Source organism: Girardinichthys multiradiatus, chromosome Y, assembly GCF_021462225.1.
Source record: "Girardinichthys multiradiatus isolate DD_20200921_A chromosome Y, DD_fGirMul_XY1, whole genome shotgun sequence".
NCBI classification, from domain to species: domain Eukaryota; kingdom Metazoa; phylum Chordata; class Actinopteri; order Cyprinodontiformes; family Goodeidae; genus Girardinichthys; species Girardinichthys multiradiatus.
Window position 1 is genome coordinate 11,028,704 of NC_061818.1, and position 21,743 is coordinate 11,050,446.

A 21,743-nucleotide genomic window follows, 5' to 3' on the forward strand; every position below is an offset into this window, starting at 1 on the left:
ACTCAGGTGGAGGCCTCAACAATCTCCTGGATTAAAGACTACCTGACAAACAGACCGCAGTTTGTGAGACTGAAGGGTTGTGAGTCTAACCAGGTAGTCAGCAGCACAGGAGCAACACAGGGGACTGTACTCTCACCATTCCTTTTTACTCTGTACACCTCAGACTTCCAGTACAAGACAGACTCCTGTCATCTGCAGAAATACTCCAATGACTCTGCAGTCGTGGGGTGGATCAGAGATGGACAAGAACCTGAGTACAGGAAGGTGGTGGACCGCTTTGTGGCATGGTGTGGAAACAATCATCTCATCTTGAACGTGACTAAAACAAAGGAGATGATTGTAGATTTTAAGAGAAACAGGAATAAGTCAAAAACTATTTCTATCATGGGAGAAGAAGTGGAGGTGGTGGAGGAGTATAAATACCTCGGTGTTCACCTGGACAACAGACTAGAGTGGAGATGCAACTGTGAAGCCAGAAATTGCAGAGGCAGACAATATTTCAAAATACCATATTTTTTTTATCTCTGACATAATGATTTTCTTATTTTTTGTTTTTACAGGTCCGTGTGAGGATGCATTGGAAGTGCAAATACTGTGAGTTTATATCAGAGAAAAGGGGTTACGTTTTTACCCAACCAGACTGTCTGCAAAAACAGTCATTTTACCTTGCAGGACATGGGAGTTGCTGCCCACAACTGTCTCTGTATGTTAGGCAAGGGATATTGCAAAGTGAGTTGGTCATTATTGCAAAATTAACCCTTTGCAGGACTTTTCAGTAATGCCCTGTTCACTGTACACTATCCTGCTTCTTAAAAAGTTACTTCCCAACAAATATCCATAGAAGTAACAGACTTTAGAATCATGGAATTGACAATTCAGAATTGAGTAGCAAAGCTATTAATAATGTATAACTAATAATAATGTATAACATGGAATTTCAGTGTTTAAAGTGTCCAATTGGATTCACAGAGGTCACACAATATCACAAAAAAAAATCAAGGCAGTAGACAAGCAACTCCTGTGTTGTGCGAGGTAAAATAACTGCTTTTGTCAAAGAAGTTTGACTTGAAAAATCTAAATTACCCCAGATTTAAATTGATTAAACCATGCCCCTGACTGCACCTGTGCAATTTTTATTGCTGGCCTCACAATGGCACTTCCAGTTTTGGTTATTATTAGCTGTTGAGATGTAATATTGAAGCGTACTCTGTACTTTGCAGGTATACATGAAGTTCAACAGGATTGTTGGCAAGAACCTCAAGCAGGAAATCTATGAGAGCATCGATCGCCACAGTCCTCGTCTTATAAGAGAGGGAATGTTGGCCAAAAGCTGACACAGCTTTTGGCTAACAGACCAAGGTTGGTCCTGTTATGCATTATGGCTTTTAATAGCTCGTGTAATGACATGCTATTTAAGTGCAGCTGTATTCATTTTCATGCTTCCCATAGATTCTTCAAATGTTTGAAAGATTTTGGAATTTAAGGATGGGAAAAACAAGCCTGTGAGCTTTTGCACTCCAGTAAAGCGGTTGGAGACCTTTAGTAAAGCCTGCTAGCTCTTCTCAATGTTGCAACAGTTGGTTATTTAACCATAATGCATGTGTTCTTAAATGTTAGGGAATGTGCATTCAAAGGTCTTTGGTTATGATGCTTAAAAATGTGTAGGAACCTCTAATTGTGTAATGCAATCAACTGTGTTTGGTTGCTCACTTGTCTGTCATTTTACTGTCCAAGAAGACTGCAGAGCCAACTGCTATTGGGACACTAGTTCTCAGAGTGCTTCCTCTTATCCTTGGAGACAACCCCTCAGACATCTACAAACAAGGCTCTGTGAGTATTTTTACTCTCTATAAGACTACCTAAAGGAACAATGATATGGAAGCAAATCGTTACCATATTTCAAATGAAAAAGCATTTTCAGAAATGCTTTTTCATTTTAAGAATGTGGCTGCATTATTTGACCCATAAATAAAATTAGTAATCAATCATCCTATTTGCATTTGCATTTTCTTCTTCACGACTGCACATTTTATGCCATAATCAAAAAGAAAACAAAGCGGACATTGCTTTTTCGTTTTCGTGGTCTGCCCGCAAAGTACTGCCCAGAATTCGAAAACAAAAAAGCATTCCGAGCGGCGGGCGCAGCAGAGTGACGTCAGCAGCCGCTCTTCCTCAGCTCCCTGCTGTCTGAGCTACCCATATTGTTCGGTAGGGGGCGCTGTGCACGTCTGCATTGCATTACATTGCAAACGTGCCGAGAAATTGATTGAATTGCAGCAGGGCCGAACTCAATTTGTGGCAGTGGCAGGCAGAATTGGCAGTTCCGGTGGCAGGCTGTGGCACCCTTGTGGCAGCCTTAGGACCTGGGACATCCAGCGTGTTTTTAAGCATTTATTTATAATTTTCTGTGAGTGACAATTCAGAATAGCTGCTCGTGCTCTATAATAAACAGGCTGTTTGTGCAATAAATCTTCGTCATCCTTTCAACACGTCACACAAACACATAGTGCTATTTAGTTTTCATGTCAAGTAAATACAATCACCTTATGTTATGGGACTAAAGCTGTTTATTAAATAATAATCAATAATGAAATCATTATGTAAAGGTAACAGGCTATAACAACAATGACATCCCGTTTGCCGATAATCAGCATTGGCATCACTTCCGGTGGCCACAAATTGAGCTCGGCCTTGCTGCAATTCAATCAATTTCTTGGCACGTTTGCAATGTAATGCAATGCAGACGTGCACAGCGCCCCCTACCGAACAAGATGGGTAGCTCGGTCAGCAGGGAGCTGAGGAAGAGCGGCTGCTGACGTCACTCAGCTGCGCCCGCAGCTCGGAATGCTTTTTCGTTTTCGCGTTCTGAGCAGTACTTTACGGGCAGACCATGAAAACGAAAAAGCAATGTCTGCTTTGTTTTCTTTTTGATAATGGCATAAAATGTGCAGTCGTGAAGAAGAAAATTAAAATGCAATAGGATGATTGATCACTAATTTCATTTATGAGTCAAATAATGCAGCCACATTCTTAAAATGAAAAAGCATTTCTGGAAATGCTTTTTCATTTGAAATATGGTAACGATTTGCTTCCATACAATGACAGCTCAATCTTGAATTTGTCACTCTTAAACGTTGTTCTCTCCTTGAAAGTCTTTAAGGTTTGTGAGTTTGGGGTGTAGGGGATGATTGCCTTGAAAATTTGAAAATTTTTGAAAATACACATGGATCATTTGAAGTACCTAAATTCATTTTTTGCAGAATGATATTTATTTTGTAATAATTTATTGTTTATATGAGCTATTTATCCAAAGTCGGTGTATTACTTGCAATAAGTGGCATTCGACATATCCCCAGTTTGTAGAAGCAGCAATGGTACTGGTGTAGGAAATAAAGCGATACGCTGCTGTGGACAGTGTCTGCAACAACATTATTTTAGTCACCTAAAAAAATCTATCAGTGAAGTGTACATACCAATATATATATTTATATAAAATCTCAGTTATATTAGCTATATAAATATCGTTTCTGCCAAAACACCCAAACTGCAAAGGCAAAATCAGTCGCTTTACTTTGCTGAACACAGGAGCTGCTCTTCTACTGCTGCCTCAATCTGTTTGCTTATTAATGTTATTTGAATGGTTTAGATTCACAGAAATCACAAAACAGCACAAACTTAACAGTTCAAGGACATTATAGAAAAGCAAACCTTGTGTTCTGAGGTAAAATGACTAAACTTGCCTGTGGTATTTGGTTTCTGTGAAGAGAGCGCTATAACTTAAAATTCTAGTCAGAAATGTCTGATGGACAACGATGTAAAGCACTGAAAAAAATATTAATTATGCGACAACAAAAACCTAAATAGATTTTTTGAGGTTTCTAAAAATGCAAATTGATGCTGACCATGCCCACAAAAGTACATGGCAACACTGATCCTCCTGCTGCTTCTTCAAAGTGGGGAAAGGCTGACCACCATCTACTGTAGGTAACATACTGACCATCTGTAAGCACCTCAAACAACCCCACTTTAAAAAATCCAAACTATCCCTTTAATCCTAATTTATATCTTATTCTATGTTGGATTCATGTCAGGATTTGGGCCTAGACAGTCAGGTGTGGGAACCCTGATGACAGTTTCTATATATGAAGAAATCCTGTGAGCATAGTTTTAAACAATTGAAATAATGAAGTATTGTTGGACTTATCAGTAGCAGCTAATGATGCTGGAAAGGTGGTTTTTTTTGTGGAGCTCAAACTCATTCATAATTTACACCAGGAAACAAGGGCTGCATGGTATGATAAAACACATGATATGACAGATATTGCAATTGGATTGTGGTAATTATTATTTTTGTTCAATTATTGATGGTCACTTAATGAGAAATATCACTGTTGTGGTCTTTATAAAGGACTCGGATGATGATGACTCATTCCGCAACATTGACATTGGGATCTTCCTCATTGAACCTGAAGGTGCTGTCCCATCATCCTCCCTGCATCTCAGTCCATCTTCATTGAAGATCATCAATGAAGGAGAAGTGGTGATGGACCACATTCAAGACTTGCCAAAAGCTATGTGCATTCTCTTTGGACTTTCATACACAAAGCATCTCAACTACCCCAGGTCTATGAAGCTCACGTTCCAGTTTATCCAACAGGTACTTCTAGAGCTGGGCCACGGTGAAATTAAACCAAAGTTACAAACATTGAAAAACCAGCTTGCGATGTAAAGCCATGTTGTCTTGTGTGTTGTGTTACACCTGCAAGTTCTGCCACAGCTTTTACTGTTTAGGAAAGTTTATAATGTTAAGTTTACAATGTTATGAGAGACATGAATGTCCAGCCATTTGTGCTCTATACAGTACCAGATGTAGAGGCGTATGCTCAGGACTACGTAGTAATACTCAGTTGATATAATACAGTTAAAGGAAAATTTTGTACTTTTCATGTAAATGTCCATTGAGTTGAAGCTGTAAATTTGACTGTGTGCTCGATTGACCAAAACATTTTCCTGCTCATTGGGCTGTGCAGTAGTGCCTTCATAAATCCACATCTGTGGCAGAGGGCAATCTAGAAATGTATGTTGAAATAACATGTAGTCATGTTTCCTTAACAGAAACACAACTATATATTTTGCAAAATAAGTTTTCTCAAACAATTTAGCAGCACAGGGATTTATTGCTTGTTGACTACATTTACTAAGACTATATATTCACATAGAACGTGCAAAATCTTCCCTTTAACACAGTTCATTTGTCCTTTTTCAAGTTGAAAATTTAGAAGATTGCGTCGAATTTTAATGTGTAGTTTTTCACAAGCATACATATATTGTTGAATTGATGTCAAGCACTTTTAATGCCTATATTTCTTGCCTTTTAGATAGCAAGCTTTTTTTTTTGTTTTTGGCTACTGTTTCAATGCCATTTTTGTACTTGTGACAAACCTGATTACAAGTTACACCTAAAATGTTCTTTTGCAGAAACTTTCTGTGAAAAATAAATATATTGTAACATTAATGTATTCTTTAATTCTTTCCATTCTGTACAATTTGAAGATTAACGATCTAAAGGGTAATTTAATTAGAGGAAATGTCTTTACTTATATTAACTAAATATTATAAGTAGCTTTAAATAATATTATATTGGTTATTTGCTTCATTTGGCTATGTAAAATTAGCTTAAAATAGTTATTTTATACAACTAGGAAGACATTTTTTGAGCTAATCCGTTTTAGTAAAGACTGCTAAATGTGTTTGTTACATTGTACTATAGTTAGATGTTAACATAACTAAACCTGTTTAGTTTAATCTTTGTGTTAAAACTAGAATGGTTTTAGGCAATGGGTTTCCACGCAATTTTCTTGTAAAATCAACTTATTCGGGTTAAGAGTGTGAGGATTTTCCAGGAAGATGAAGAACCATCTCATAATTCAAAAATGATAACCTTGACCTTTGGTGCATACATCATATCTGAGATTATCTATGAATTTCATTAGGTACTTGTTTTAATCTGTTTGTATATCTCTATGTTAGGAATTTGTTGAGGAGTATTATTGGGTGGTTAATAGCTAAAACTGTATGTGGTTTTGTCTGGTGAACTGGAATAACGTCTTGCTTCATAACAATTAATAGTACATAGTTACAGTTAACCAAGTATTATTAATACTCCTGGCAGACAGAGGATTACAGTAATCTTCTAATCTTACCAACATGTTTCCTTCTTGCTGGAAGTAATGTTAATGTTTAGGATTGGCACCGTCAGACTCCTGGCAAGAATCTAATAGATAATCTGTGAAAAGTAGCTAAAGATTAGGGTGATGGCAAGGAGGTCTTGCAACCTCAAATACTTTGAAGTTCATTACCAAAGATAAATCATCAAAAAATACCAGTGAAAACATGCATTAAAGTGGTGAGCAATTAAAAAGATTTTTAAATTTTTTCCACCGATTATTGAAAGGTCTATAGTTTTCTATATGACATTTTTAATAAAAGGTAAATAAAATGAGAAAATATTTTTTTTTTAAACTGATACTCCTTTAACATGGTTTCATTACTTTTTGAGAGATGCCTGTCTCATTTCATATGAAAAATAAACTCGGAGGCTGAACAAAACCTATTTTAAATACAAATCGGCCAGGGGTATGAATAATTTTGGACTTAGCTGTAGGTGTAATGTGTTTGACAAACTAAAAAAGAAGATCCCAAGGTTAAGGCCACAATTGTTGTAGAGAACTTTGCTGCCAGTCCAATCTGGGTCAGGGGATTTATCTTTTTTCTGGTGAATTACTGCGTTGTCCATTTCTTTCAAACTGAAATATTTTCCACCTTTTTCTTTAAAATTGTTGTCCATTGTAGGAATGTAATGGCTGCTTTTGTTATGGAGGGTGTCACAAGGACTTGGTTAGAAACAATGAATTAAGATTTTTATAATAAGAACTCATTTCATTAATGAGCCCAGATGGATTTTAGCATTTCAGACCATTTATCATTAGGGTTAATACATTTCCTTCTGTCTCCTTTTTATAAATCTTTAGAAATATGCATGTTTTGTTTTTTTCTCATTCTTCTTCTTAACTTAGATCTAGACCCAACATAGGCGCTTTTTCATGTAACATGTCAAGATTGCGTTGTAGAGATAAAAATTACATTTAGTCTGTTTATGATAAATTGGATTTGATTGTAATACGGTTTATTTCTTTTATTTGAATTTCCATAGGAAATATAGAGGTTACAGTTTTACTGTGTGGTAGTTTAAAATCTAAAATTAGTAGAGGTCAAAGTTGAGCAAGTTTATTCTACGTCGTTATTCTAGGTTATTCATTTTATTTCTGAAAACACTCGTGTTTTGATGCTTTTCTATGGAATTGGGACAACCTTAGATGAGGCATGAAACTGCCATACTGTATCAACAAGGGCTAAATTATTTTAATTTAAATTACATATTGTCTAAAACACAGTTTCGATTTAGGAAATCTAAACCCAATTATTAAAATAGTGCCCTATTTTTGTGAATCCAGTGTTGTGTATTGGATTGGTGTTTACAGGACACATACAATGGCCAATGTTTACATGTTTTAATTGTTCAAATCTAATTAATAAATGACTGTTGTTTTATATATTCAGTATATTTCGTTCTGCATGTGTTGTGTCTTCTCCAACTTCATATATACAGGTCCTTCTCAAAATATTAGCATATTGTGATAAAGTTCATTATTTTCCATAATGTCATGATGAAAATTTAACATTCATATATTTTAGATTCATTGCACACTAACTGAAATATTTCAGGTCTTTTATTGTCTTAATACGGATGATTTTGGCATACAGCTCATGAAAACCCAAAATTCCTATCTCACAAAATTAGCATATCATTAAAAGGGTCTCTAAACGAGCTATGAACCTAATCATCTGAATCAACAAGTTAACTCTAAACACCTGCAAAAGATTCCTGAGGCCTTTAAAACTCCCAGCCTGGTTCATCACTCAAAACCCCAATCATGGGTAAGACTGCTGACCTGACTGCTGTCCAGAAGGCCACTATTGACACCCTCAAGCAAGAGGGTAAGACACAGAAAGAAATTTCTGAACGAATAGGCTGTTCCCAGAGTGCTGTATCAAGGCACCTCAGTGGGAAGTCTGTGGGAAGGAAAAAGTGTGGCAGAAAACGCTGCACAACGAGAAGAGGTGACCGGACCCTGAGGAAGATTGTGGAGAAGGGCCGATTCCAGACCTTGGGGGACCTGCGGAAGCAGTGGACTGAGTCTAGAGTAGAAACATCCAGAGCCACCGTGCACAGGCGTGTGCAGGAAATGGGCTACAGGTGCCGCATTCCCCAGACCTGGGTTACAGAGAAGCAGCACTGGACTGTTGCTCAGTGGTCCAAAGTACTTTTTTCGGATGAAAGCAAATTCTGCATGTCATTCGGAAATCAAGGTGCCAGAGTCTGGAGGAAGACTGGGGAGAAGGAAATGCCAAAATGCCAGAAGTCCAGTGTCAAGTACCCACAGTCAGTGATGGTCTGGGGTGCCGTGTCAGCTGCTGGTATTGGTCCACTGTGTTTTATCAAGGGCAATGTCAATGCAGCTAGCTATCAGGAGATTTTGGAGCACTTCATGCTTCCATCTGCTGAAAAGCTTTATGGAGATGAAGATTTCATTTTTCATCACGACCTGGCACCTGCTCACAGTGCCAAAACCACTGGTAAATGGTTTACTGACCATGGTATCACTGTGCTCAATTGGCCTGCAAACTCTCCTGACCTGAACCCCATAGAGAATCTGTGGGATATTGTGAAGAGAACGTTGAGAGACTCAAGACCCAACACTCTGGATGAGCTAAAGGTCGCTATCGAAGCATCCTGGGCCTCCATAAGACCTCATCAGTGCCACAGGCTGATTGCCTCCATGCCACGCCACATTGAAGCAGTCATTTCTGCAAAAGGATTCCTGACCAAGTATTGAGTGCATAACTGTACATGATTATTTGAAGGTTGACGTTTTTTGTATTAAAAACACTTTTCTTTTATTGGTCGGATGAAATATGCTAATTTTGTGAGATAGGAATTTTGGGTTTTCATGAGCTGTATGCCAAAATCATCCGTATTAAGACAATAAAAGACCTGAAATATTTCAGTTAGTGTGCAATGAATCTAAAATATATGAATGTTAAATTTTCATCATGACATAATGGAAAATAATGAACTTTATCACAATATGCTAATTTTTTGAGAAGGACCTGTAATTCCAATACTGAAGCGTTGCCTTCAAAGTCCTGTTTCATAGTCGCGTCGTTCCGCACGAGATCTCGTAGCTTCCAGCACTGCCTCTCTCGCCGCTCCACCAACTTGTCACCAAAGATGGCGATTTGCTGAGTGCTCATGGATACACACATTTGTCGGCTAGCTCTTATCTTACCCGAAACGCCAACTTTAAAAACAAACTAACTGCTAAGCGAGAGCAACTATTTCTCCATTGGAAGGAAATCTGACAGAACGTCAGCCATCGCTACCATGCAGATCACGCTGAAAACACTGCAGCAGCAGACTATTCAGATTGAGATAGACCCCGAACAAACGGTGAGATGCTATTTGCTAACTAGCGCAACTAACATTACTAGCTGCAGGACTTATGTTTTAGTTTTTTGGCGTGAACCCTACAGGTTTGCGTGATGTTTGTAGTTTCGGGGAAAATGGGGCGTATTTACCGCACATTGGCAAAATTCCGAAACAACGCGACACCTCCAATGTATTACGAGCTAACTTTAGCAGGCTAATGCTATCGTTAGCTTAACAGCCCACCAACAAAGTCCCACCGACGCAACTGTAAACTGGTCATTTGACATTCTAACTTTGTCACTCGGGTAGAAGGTGGTTCTTTGTCTTTTATGCCACGACTCGACACAATTAATTACCCTAAAAACCCAAAACTTAAAACACGAACAAGGGGAATGCTAATGCTAATGCTTATGACTCTGCCAATTACGATTAGCTGTGCTGCTAGCACAGTGGGAAGCTGGCTCAGTTTGTTAACATGCTCTCCTATGTGGGGTGTATCATGTGAGCTAAATGTTAAAAGAGCAGTAGGCTTCTTTACTGCAGTATTGCTGACAGATATTCCTAACGAGTCGAAGGGAAATATTCATGCAGAGTTGGAACTCAAACTTCAGCTGTTATTCAATTAAAGCTCAGTCACTGCTTAATCATTTCAGAAATGTAGCTGAGCTGCTTTGAATGAGGAAGACCCCCACGGTAAATCTGGAGGAGCAGCAGAGATCCAAAGCTCAGGCTGGAGAATCTGTTGACAGGACCATTAATCTTGGACCACCTTTCTGTAAGGGTGTGAAGACAAAAGCCATGAGAAGTCCCTTTTGCAAGTTGTCATGAGCTATGTAGGGGACACATAAAACACAGGGAAGATCAGATGAGACTGAAATTAAATGTTTTGGCCTACATGAAAAACATTGTGTGGCAGAAAACTAACAGTGCACCCCACCTTATACCACTTCTGTTTGAGACCCCTCCTAAACCCAAATCCTCACAGGCCAGCGTGGTGCAAAATTAAATGGTTGAATTCCCTTTTCAGCATGCGGTCAAGTTCTACAGTCCTGTGAATGACCTAATTATTTGGTTCAGGTGTGTTGAAGCAAAGAAGCATCTGAAAGTACAGGACTCTAGAGCTGGAGTTTAAGACCCTTGCCCTAAACAACTAATGGTGAGACATGGTGGTGACAGGGTCATGCTGTGGGTCAGGACACAGGATAATAAATGGAGCCCAAGTACAAGGCAGTCTGTCAGAAGCTGCAAAGGACTTGAGATGGCGCAGAGGTTCACCTTCCAGAATGACGGCACATTTTTTGTGTTAGAATGGCTCTAAGTTCAGACCTAAATTACAAGTGAGAAAGTATTGATTAAAGGGGCTGAATACAAATAATGCATCATTTTCCTTTCACTACAGTTATGCATAACCTTCTGTTGGTCAATCACATAAAATCCCAATAAAATACATTAAAGACTGTGTTGAACATGACAAACTATGACAACAAAAAATGGTTTAAACACTTACAGGACACTGTAGAAAAAACAGATTAGATGGTCTGAGAGACCACAGAACTAAAGCGCTAGGAGAACATTTCAAATTTCTGTATACAGCTACACATGATGTCTTCTTCTCCCTTTATCAGGTTAAGGCCTTGAAGGAGAAGATCGAGGCTGAACGGGGAAAGGACAACTTCCCTGTTTCTGGGCAGAAGCTGATTTATGCTGGAAAAATCTTGCAAGATGACACACCCATTAAAGACTACAAAATCGACGAGAAGAATTTTGTTGTAGTGATGGTGTCCAAGGTCAGATTAGGCTTTACTTTGAGGCTAGTCATTTATTATATGCTCCATAGGATGATTAGATATGAACATGGATTTTCTGAAATAATAACTTAAAAGCTGTCAGTTTGGATGTGCTGTGGTATTGCAAAGCCTGGGGGATGAACAGCTGTTTTAACACAGGGTTTCTACACAGTCTTGAAAAGTATGGAATTAGCCTTAATCATTTTCCAGGTCTGGATGAGTATGGGAATATGGAAATTGGCTTTTGGAAGAATGTTAGAATTTTCAGACTTTTTTTCCTTCCTTCTTATTAGACAATAGTCTGATGCAGTAGTTTTTTTTAATCTATGTGATGTTGCATCACACCTTGATTTTTAACACTTGTGTTTTCTTTGATTTACCGACTGGGTGTTTGCTTATGCAAAAATCTGATTTGGGCAATTTCATTACTGTTTGGTCTCTAGGCAACTTTACATTTTAAATTTATAAACCAGTGAACCACTCTGAAAATAAAAAAAAACAACACTAGCGATCTGTCCTCTGATTTGGGGAACCTAAAGGCAAGAAACCAACAAAGATTCAAGGTAGTGTAGGAACCAGTTAGCAGACTACTATTGGTATACTGAGATGTTATTTTCTTTTGTTTTCATTTTAAATAATAATCATTATTTATTTTCTTTACTATTTTTGAATTGATGAAAGGCTAAGGCTGCAGCTCCAGCCTCACCACCAGTCTCAGAAGCCCCCAAGCCCCCTGTACAAGACTCTGGCTCCACTTCAACACCCGCCCCAGCTACAAACCCTGCTCCAGCCCCGGCCTTAGTCCCGGCCCCTGCAGCTGTCCCCATTTCCTCAGAGGAGGCCAAACCGGAGCCAAATACCGCTGCCACAGAACCACAACAGCCAGCCAGGTATAACCTGTTCCAGCATTAGTCATGACTGGTCGCAATTGTAAGAGAGAAAATTGAACCATATCACATTTAATTTTGTTATGAAGAGAAGAACTAATTCAGTTATGTTATAGCTCGGACAACAATATTTCTTCTTTATTATGGTTCCATCAGGTTTGATTATTTTAAAAGGGTCCATTGCAGAAGTTCAGTTCACTGTGTTGCTCAGCTTTGTTTTGGAAGCAGCTGCTAAATTGGTCTGAAATCCAGGAGCAGACCCTCGTCATTGCCAATGGTTTAAATCAGCAAAGTCTTCTGTTGCAGGGAATCCTGTATTTAGTCTGTGCTATATAGAGGTGAACCAGTCTTGTTTTTGTGAATGTGAATAATCTGTGTGAGCGAGGCTCTACAGTAAACATTATTTCCTCATTTAAACCTTGCTTTGCTGCCATTTGAAGCATTTAGAGCAGTTGACTCCTGGTAAATGCAAACTGCCTTGGGTCAGTGTTTTCTTGACCCTGGTTTAGTCTGTAGTTTTGTCTAAGCTTTGTAAAATCTGTTGAAATACTTAGACTGCTTTTTAAAAATACCACTATTTCTTGGTTTTTACACGGACACCATTGCAGTTCAAATTATTTCAACTATAACATGTTTAGTAGGCTATTGTACAAGTACTTATTGCACAGAATATTCTCAGTTTGTCTGCTGTTCTGCTCTGTATAGAGTAACACAAGTCTAACAAGCTGACATGAGCTGGGTATCTGCTCGGTTAGCCAGCCTGCAGTCAGCTGCTCTACAGACGTGCTTCTCATAGCTGGCCATGAGCAGTTTTAAAGCAGCATTGCTTTAAGTAGAGTCCTGGGTGGCTCTTTGGTTTCCATGCCACACCTGTCCCTAGTTTTTTTTAACAGACAGCTGAATTTATCTTCATTGTAAGCAAGGGAAAACTGTGTAAGGGTTCTTTCAGCCAGCTGACGGGCGGTGCACAATAGCAAGTGCAGAAGTGGTGACTTTGTTACGATATTGCTGAACAAGCCATAGAAAACTCATGTCACTTTGTCTGGGATCTAATCAAAAGGTTTTTTTAAGCATAGGATGCTGATACCGGTGGGGCCCCCACTCCTAACTGGGGACCCCTATTCAAAACTTCTGGTAGGACTGGGAGATCCCAAGCTGTAGCCTTAAACTTTGATGCAAGTTTGCAGCCAAAATTATTGCTACAGATTCATCACACCAGATAAAGGCTTTCTATAAATCTCAGTCACTTAGGTCCAACAACTGGAATTGGAAGTGAGGCCAGATCCTGTTCCTGGATCGTGACTTTGCTATTTTGGTTTGAAATCGAGTGAGACACTAGTGAGTGTTTTGAACGCCGTCTCGATCTTCTCTGATCTTCCCAAAGACATCTGGAAGTTTGTGTTTAACGTGTTACTTTCCTGCTGGTCTAAAAATAGCCTGCCATCTCATTCTGGTGTTCTACAGTTATGATCTAAATATGTTCTGGAGTTAGCAAAACCTGAAAGTAAAACAGGCTGCTATCGTTCGCCAAAAATATTCCATGTTCTTTTCTATTGACCTCTGATTTATTGGGGTTAATTTAAATGGTAAACAATATTTACCATCAGTAAATATATGTATTTCAGTGTTAAAGCTTAGAGTAAGTATTAAATAAGTTTAAGTCTTTGTTTTTTAGATGCCACGGTTTCACAGCATTTACACAAAACATTTGAAATAGTATCTGGACTATAATCTAACTGCTACACATACATGATGAGAAGATAGTCATTCCAAGTTTTTCCCAACCAAAAAGCAGGTGAAATATTTACAAAAGCACAATTTGTCCTGAAAGCAAGGCAGTCAACTGACCTGCAGTGTGCAGCAATAGGAAGGGCCGTGTTGTTTAACTGTTATTGCTGCACTTTCATCCTGGTAACCACCCCGTGTCTGTGCTCATTCATCTCATTGTGTTCTGTGAGTAGCAGTACAATAATTCAGTCCAAACAGGAATATTTAGGTTATTTTGTTAACCTGTAGGTTATCATTTGATTTGGTCATATCTGAGTTGATATTGTCTGCTGCCTCCAAACTCAACAGCTTCACCTTTAAAATCAGTCCTGCGATGTAATGTTGTTTCACCTTCATGTTTTGTAGCTCCAGTGGTGGGAGCCAAGGCCTGGATGCCTCCTCAACGCTCGGTAGGTAGTTTACTGGTTTCTTCTCTAGTTTTAGCACTTTTCAGACCTTCTTATTGAAGGTATTGTCACAATGGTTCGTTTTATTTTTACATTGTTAGCCAGCAGCTGTTTCTGCTGTCAGTCGGGGACTTTACAAGCTGCGGCGTGCTGCATACCACTTCAATGTTTAGAGGCTGACAAAGCGAGCCCTTCCTCGTTGTGACGTCTGAGAGTGATGAGGGGGATTCCCATTTCATCCTCTGATAGTATGCACTCAGCTAGTAAAATCTGTCACACTGCTGTTAGGGAAGACTGTCTGTATGACTTAAATTGAATTTGTCACTTTTAGAATCTGCATCCTCAGAGATCTACTGATAAAAACCCTAAGATACGCACAATTCTTATCTACTTTGAACATTTCTGTGTATAATGGTCTATTTAAAGCAATGATAAACTTAGCTTCAGACTAACAGTTGTTCCTAAAGCATCTTTGCTGTGAACAACCTTCCTAACACAGCATTTGTAGCTTTTGATTGACATCTAACCTATTGCTGCTTTCATATATTGCACGGCGGTCTGAAAGCAAATGGCATCCCTGAAAAGTGCCTGGATGTCTGCAGTAAAACATCTGGCTTTGCTGAAACTCCTTTTCTTCTACCTGTCTGGTAACCAATGCAGTCAGTAACAGGCCTTCTGTTTGTTGAACTTATAAAACATCAAATATGTTTCCCCTGTTCAGCATTCAGCTTCGTATGGTTATACCATTGTTAAACATTGGTAGTTTTTTGCTGACTTCGAATGAAGTCAAGTCTGTCATCAGAGTTTCCAGTTCTTATGAATGTTATCCTTGAGACAGCTGTACGGTACCTTGCTAAAGTATTTATTTAGTCATGTGTTTTTAATTGGAACTACATGTGAAAGACCAACTCGGTAGTCTAGTTGCGAAGTGGAAGGAAAAGAAAACATGGTTTATAGCAGGAAGTCTTGTGGGATGTTTCTCTACCAGCTTTTCACACCTAGTGACTGAAATGTTTTTAAGTGTTACCACAAATGCTCAATTGGACCTAGGCTTGAACGTTGACTAGGCCATTCCTACACATGAATAATAATCACATGAAGAAAGTCTGAAGTCTTTTGCAGCGTCTAACAGGTTTTGTTCGAGGATCACCCTTTATTTAGCTCCATTCAACTCCCCAGCATGATGCAGCCACCACCATGTTTCATAATGAGAATGGTGATTCCTTCAACTTTTAAGTTCTGGTGGTTTATATATCCCCATTTCACAAAAAAAGTATCCAAAGGTAACACAAGACAAACAGATCCAATTTGTATATAGAATGTGATGAAATCACAAATTTAAAATAGTTTGTGTTGTTCCATCAAAGAAAACTCCAATAAATACTTTAAAGTGTGTGGTGGAACTGTGGTATGTAAAGAAAACAAAGTTCACAAGAATTAATATGTGTGTAAGGCATTGTATTCAACAGTTCATTTGTTATATTTCAGATAATAATATAACAGTGCAGCTCTGTCCATCTGGCCCTGTGTTTACAGTGACTGGAGCCGAGTATGAGGCCATGCTGACGGAGATCATGTCTATGGGCTATGAAAGGGAGCGGGTTGTAGCTGCACTACGGGCCAGTTTTAACAACCCTCACAGAGCTGTGGAGTACCTCCTTACTGTACGTCACACACACACTACACACTGAACTACTCGTACCTTCTTAGGAAAAACTCCCAATTGTTTTGAATGTGGAAGCTTTTCTGACCTTGCAAGTAGTTCAAAGGCCAGAACTGATCCAGCTGGGCTCTTGTTTTTGTCTCTGTTTTGGATTAGGAGACTTGGACTGTGGAACAACATAAAGCCTTCTAAAATTCGCAGAAATCCAACAGTTTTTTTAATTTAACTTTTAAAATATATTCTCTCAACGGTAACATGTTGGTCTTCCAGTGTTTGTAACCAATATACAAGAAGTGTGTAGCCATGTGTGTGATTGAATGCATTGTTCCATTACCAGGGTATCCCCAGCAGCCCAGTTCAGGAGAGTAATCCACCGGCCCAGGCTCCCACATCTGGCCCCACAGAATCTCCATCTCTAGCAGAAGGTAGGATACAGCCTTGTTTGTCTTCTCACTGGGAAATTAAACACTTTTCTGCTAGTTTGACTACATGGTTGTATTTCAGATGGGTCTTAGAATAAAAAAAAAACCTATTTCAAAAGAATTTGAATCATATCAGTGTTGAAATCCTACAATTTTGCAGAAAATTAACGCACAGACCTAATAGGAAGACACCAGAACCTTTATAGGCCTGTACTGACAGTGCTCAACATTTGTGGTTGGTCCACTAGTCTGAGGAGCTGATGTCCACCTTTCTGTCCTTAGGGTGTTTTCACACCTCTAGTTCTTTTACTTTAGTTCGAATCAGCTGATGAGGTTGTTAACTTGAAACTTTTGTATGTGGTAGTTTTACACAGAGAAACTCGGACTGAACCAAACCCTGTCTCTACGAACCACATGAAAACATTGGGTCTGTTTATTGGTCTGATGAGACCAGTGGAGGAGAACCAAATGTAAATACAGGAAGCAGATGCTGTGTTCTGAGCTAGCAGAAAGAAAACAGAATTTAATCATATCATCAGTTTGTTTCTCAGCACTGTCAGGGAAAATTATCCATCAAGTTTACAGAAGGATTTTGAGATTTCTTGAAAATTGCAAAGGGCTTTATACTCTTGGGAGAAGATGCGCCACCATTGTTTATTAGCTTCTTTACTCTTCTGCATCCCACAATGAAACGCAGACCTGGCTCAAGGTTGCCGCATTTACCTGGTACCTGTCTCGGATCGGGGTCAGATCATGTTCACTCCTCAAATAATCTGCTCTCTAATTCGCTTGGAAGCGTACCGAGACCACCTGTTCAGATCTACGTAAAAAAGAACCACACAAATGGGGGGAACGACCCGCTTTGTTTTAAATGGACTAAACAATTGTGTGAAAACACCCTTAGTCAACTCTTCTCAGCTTAGAAACATCTGCAGATTTGTTAATAAAACCTTCTTATGTGAGAAGTTGACAGTTTTCCAGAAAATCCCTAAGACCTCTCAGCTTGCTTTAAATGCTGGATGACGTCACAGTCATCGCATGCTTGTGTGTTTGCATAATACGGCGGATGAAAACGTTGGGTTTCAAGAAACCCTGCTGGGAAATGTTCAAGATGTTGTGTGTTTCTTCAGTGGGTCAATAAGAGATGGTTGAGTTGATCAGCTAAGCACATTGATCACTGATTCATCAGAAACATCTTAAAGTAATGGTACAATACAGGGAATTCTGGGATTTTTGGGAACTTTAGAAGACGTCAGTGTGGGGGTGTGTTTGTTTGGAAGATTTAATGGGATGCAAATAGTTTAAAGTGCAATTTTTTATTTATTTTTTTTCTTGGTGCTCTTCCCAGGTTTTAGATAAAATGCAGTCATATTGGATTTTCAGGTCCTGGTTCCTCATACACCTCTGACTTTTCCAACTTGAATTATAACTTCAAGGAAACTTTCGGTTTTTCCATCATTAAAGAAGGAAACTTCAACTTTTGAGGTAAAATGAAAGACATAGGTCCTGTCCCAATTCCCACACTACACCCTACGCCCCTCTATGAAGTGTTTACTTTGTACAAGTGCATGTAAGGGTTGAAGTGCGCAGGTTACAAGCGTGCAAAATTGGAGAATTGGAACAGTAGGGGTTACGTCATCGACTTGCACCTCTGCACCGTACCTGCAACATCAAAAAGGGCGAGAACCAGCGCTGTTTTCACAGTCTTGCTGCTAAAACAACTATTTAAAACTGCAACAAGCAATTGTTTTGAGGAGAAAGTGCAGGAAGCGAAGGAGGCTTATACACCAGACTCTCGCTGCGCCAGTGTTTGTTTGAAAGGTAACTTTAGTTTTATGGGGTACTGACTGCCCAGACTCACTCTGAACCCAGTGGTATCTTACAATGTTGAGCCTGGAAAACTAGTATTTGTCGGCTTGCTGTCTAACGTTTATGCAGTTCTTATTATTCTGATTTGATGGCTGGTTACGTTGATGGTTGTGATTGGTTTTTGCTCAGAACGTCATCTGCAGCAGTGAATTGTGGGTAATATACTTCGGCGAAGTCGGCTTAGATGCGGGCTTTGCCGAAGGGCGGATGTGGGGCACAAATGGGGCGGGGCTAAGGACGACTCTGGAGAATTGGGACACACTACGGACTCAAACCCATCAACGGGAACAATTCAGGGACACAAGGGTGGAAGTGCGAGTATTGGGACAGGGCCATAATCGAACGTCCCTCAGCCAAGCATCCATCCCTTGTTTATGCAGGGGGCTGGTACCTGTCTTCAGTGGTTATAGGGTGAGAGTTGGGGTACCCACTGGACAGGTTGCCAGTCCATCACTGGGCAACTATGCAAGCACACACTTATACCTAAGAGTAATTTAGAGAGATCTGTGAACAGTCATGTTTTTGGACTGTGGAAGGAAGCTTGAGAACCTGGAGAAAACCCATACATGCACGGGGAGAACATGCAAACTCCATGCAGAAAGACCCCTGGCTGGGACTCCATTTGAACTGGATTTAAAACTAGTGATGGGACACAAAATGAAATGAAGTAGAGGCTTGGTACCTAATTAATCATGACTTCTTGTCATTTTTTGTCAAATAACTATAGTTTACACAAAAGGAAATTCATAACTGAATTAATAGACACATGATTTGTGTCATGATGAAGTGCAGCAGTTTCTGCTCTGACTCAGTGTCGTACCTCCATGCTGTAGTTTATCTAACCATACTGATCTGGAAGCAGTTGCATGTCTGTGTCTACGCCAGCAGCTTCAGGAATCATACTGTTGTAAATACTGCAGTTGTTAGGGAAACAGTCCAGTGTTTCTACATGTTACAGAAGAGGGTTCCTGCCATGTAAATCTATATCTAAACATGTTACATTCTCACCCATACCTCAGAACAGCGATGCTGCTGCTCTGCTCTCCCCTACCTGACAACACTTGATTCCGATTTTTTTTTCATCTTCAAATTAAAGAAAGAATACGTAATATTTCAGGATCGTTTAATTTAGTTTTATTCCTTTGCCCATCTCTACTGGTCAGCCTTGATTAGAAAGCTTGTTGGCATGGCAACACTGACAGGTTGTAATCACATGTTCAGCCGTTTGTTCCCTCACCTCATTGGGACGTCTGATGTCACCACAGGTATTTTCTTGCGTTAGTGTAGTAGTAATCACCTTTTAAAGTTTCCACTTAAAAACGCTGTTCCAGTCTGCTTATGCTTGTTATCCAGTGCTGTTTATTCCTATAGCAGGATGAAACACGGTGCTGCACATGTTTGATGCGCCCCATTCACACAAACAAGGGAGGGGGGTAGGTGACGCAGCATGCAGATCATTCCGTGCTGCATTTACTCACACTTGGACATCTGATACTTAGTCACCTAAACACCAGTTAACAAGTCATATGTGGTTACATCCACCATACACACACATACACATCACCACTACCCTGGGTGTGATTGGTTTTTGTTAACCAGCTGCACTCCTGTGTTTACGTTTTCAGTTGATGCAATGGTGCGCATTTGACAGGTTTTACAAAAATTGCTTTAGTTGACTTTAAAGCAGTTTTCATTTCTTCGTTTTGTGGCCCACCAGGAGAGAACCCCCTTGCATTCCTGAGAACCCAGCCCCAGTTCCTGCACATGAGACAGGCGATCCAGCAGAACCCTGCTCTGCTCCCAGCCCTGCTCCAGCAACTAGGTCGGGAGAATCCCCAACTTTTACAGGTAACTCTAATCTAGAGTTTTAGGGTTTTAAAGTGCTTTCTAAAAGTATTCATACCCCTTGAGCTTACGACCTTTAGACCTCAGAGTGTTTTATTGAAATGTTATTTCCATTAATCAATTATTGTCAAAAGCATTTCCCGCCCACTTTATAGTTCTTGTAGGTCTGTCACATAAAATCTAGTGAAGTGGTTGGATAGTGCAAGCATCCAAATTAAATGATGAATAATTCCCTCTTCCTGTTGTGTTTCCAGCAAATCAGCCAACATCAGGAGCTGTTCATCCAGATGTTGAATGAGCCAGTGGGAGAAGGGGGAGACCCCCCAGAGGTTGGGGAGATGGGGGCAGCAGGTGAGGAGGGAGCACCTGTCAACTATATCCAGGTTACACCACAAGAGAAGGAAGCCATAGAACGGGTGAGCTTGCAGTAAAAAAACTGGATCACGGATTGGATTTCCGCTTGCTGTTTTTAATGACATCTTTTCCATCTCCTTTGTGTTTCTGTGCGCTGCTCCACCCGAGCAGTTAAAAGCGTTGGGCTTCCCTGAGGCCCTGGTGATCCAGGCCTACTTCGCCTGCGAGAAGAATGAGAATCTGGCAGCCAACTTTCTTCTCAACCAGGGACTGGAAGACGACTGAACGGGAGCAGAGCACTGCCCACCCCCTTGCCCCACCCATCCCACCGCTCCCCCTTCCTCAGCTCAACATAAAGACTGCACCCCCGAATTTTACTGTACAACCTCAACTCAAGCAGACAGTGGCAGGGGGGGGATGCTCGGGGCGGGGGAGTACCTGGGGTTGCATTGGGATGGAGTGAAAGGTTGTGTGCAGGAAGGTCAGATTATGGGAGTTGGGGGGGGTGGGGGATGAAGGAAGTGTGGACAAATAATGAAATCCACGTGAATTCCAATGGAATAAGTGGGGTGAGTTTAGGGGAGATCTATAATTTGATTTTAGATGCGCTTTGTGAACATTAGGGAGGGGAGAGAGAGAGAGAGAGAGGTGGGGGGGACGGGTGTGCGTGCTCGTGTCTGCGTGTGTGAGAGTACGTGTCTGTGTATGCCTGTGCAAGATGGATGCAATTCACTTAGGCTGAAAAAAAAAAAAAGTAATCGATCTCGCATTCTCTAAGTTTGTTAATGCTGTAGCGCGGCCATATGGAAGCACGTTCCCCTCACTGCACTGCGACAACATCATCAGCGTGTGTAAACTGCTTTGCGTGTACCTCTGTAAGCCTCATGTGCATATGTCCATGAATGAAATTAGAAGTGATGGACTGGACTGTGCTGCAGCCTTTTTGATTTTTTCCTGTCTCTGACATGATGTCCTCGTGGTCTTTAAGTCAAAATAGAAACCAAACGTCCAGAACAGAATCTTAATAATCAGCTTAATGTTCTGCTCCAATCACCTGAGCTGGTTGCAAAGAGTCCACACAAGCTGCGCCTGCCTCTCAATCAAACATAAAGCTATTGTTTTTGTTCATCACATGTGGTTCCCAATGACACTACATATTAAATACTGATTACAGGAGTTCCTGTTCTACTTA

The 21,743-nt window shown here is 40.1% G+C and overlaps 1 protein-coding gene and 1 long non-coding RNA gene across 2 annotated transcripts; both read left to right on the top strand.

Moving 5' to 3' along the window:
• The first annotated feature begins 427 nt into the window (after positions 1 to 427).
• LOC124864135 lies at positions 428 to 1,830 on the top strand. The gene is made up of 3 exons (XR_007037270.1): positions 428 to 594; positions 1,221 to 1,359; positions 1,738 to 1,830. It is a non-coding gene; the product is annotated as an uncharacterized LOC124864135 (long non-coding RNA).
• Positions 1,831 to 9,303: 7,473 nt separating this feature from the next.
• LOC124864737 (UV excision repair protein RAD23 homolog A-like) lies at positions 9,304 to 21,743 on the top strand. Its single transcript, XM_047359628.1, has 9 exons — positions 9,304 to 9,571; positions 11,176 to 11,337; positions 12,019 to 12,227; positions 14,358 to 14,401; positions 15,935 to 16,062; positions 16,399 to 16,486; positions 20,070 to 20,200; positions 20,452 to 20,613; positions 20,723 to 21,743. Exons 1-9 carry the CDS (start codon positions 9,506 to 9,508, stop codon positions 20,834 to 20,836), a joined length of 1,104 nt encoding a protein of 367 aa, XP_047215584.1. The 5' UTR covers positions 9,304 to 9,505; the 3' UTR covers positions 20,837 to 21,743.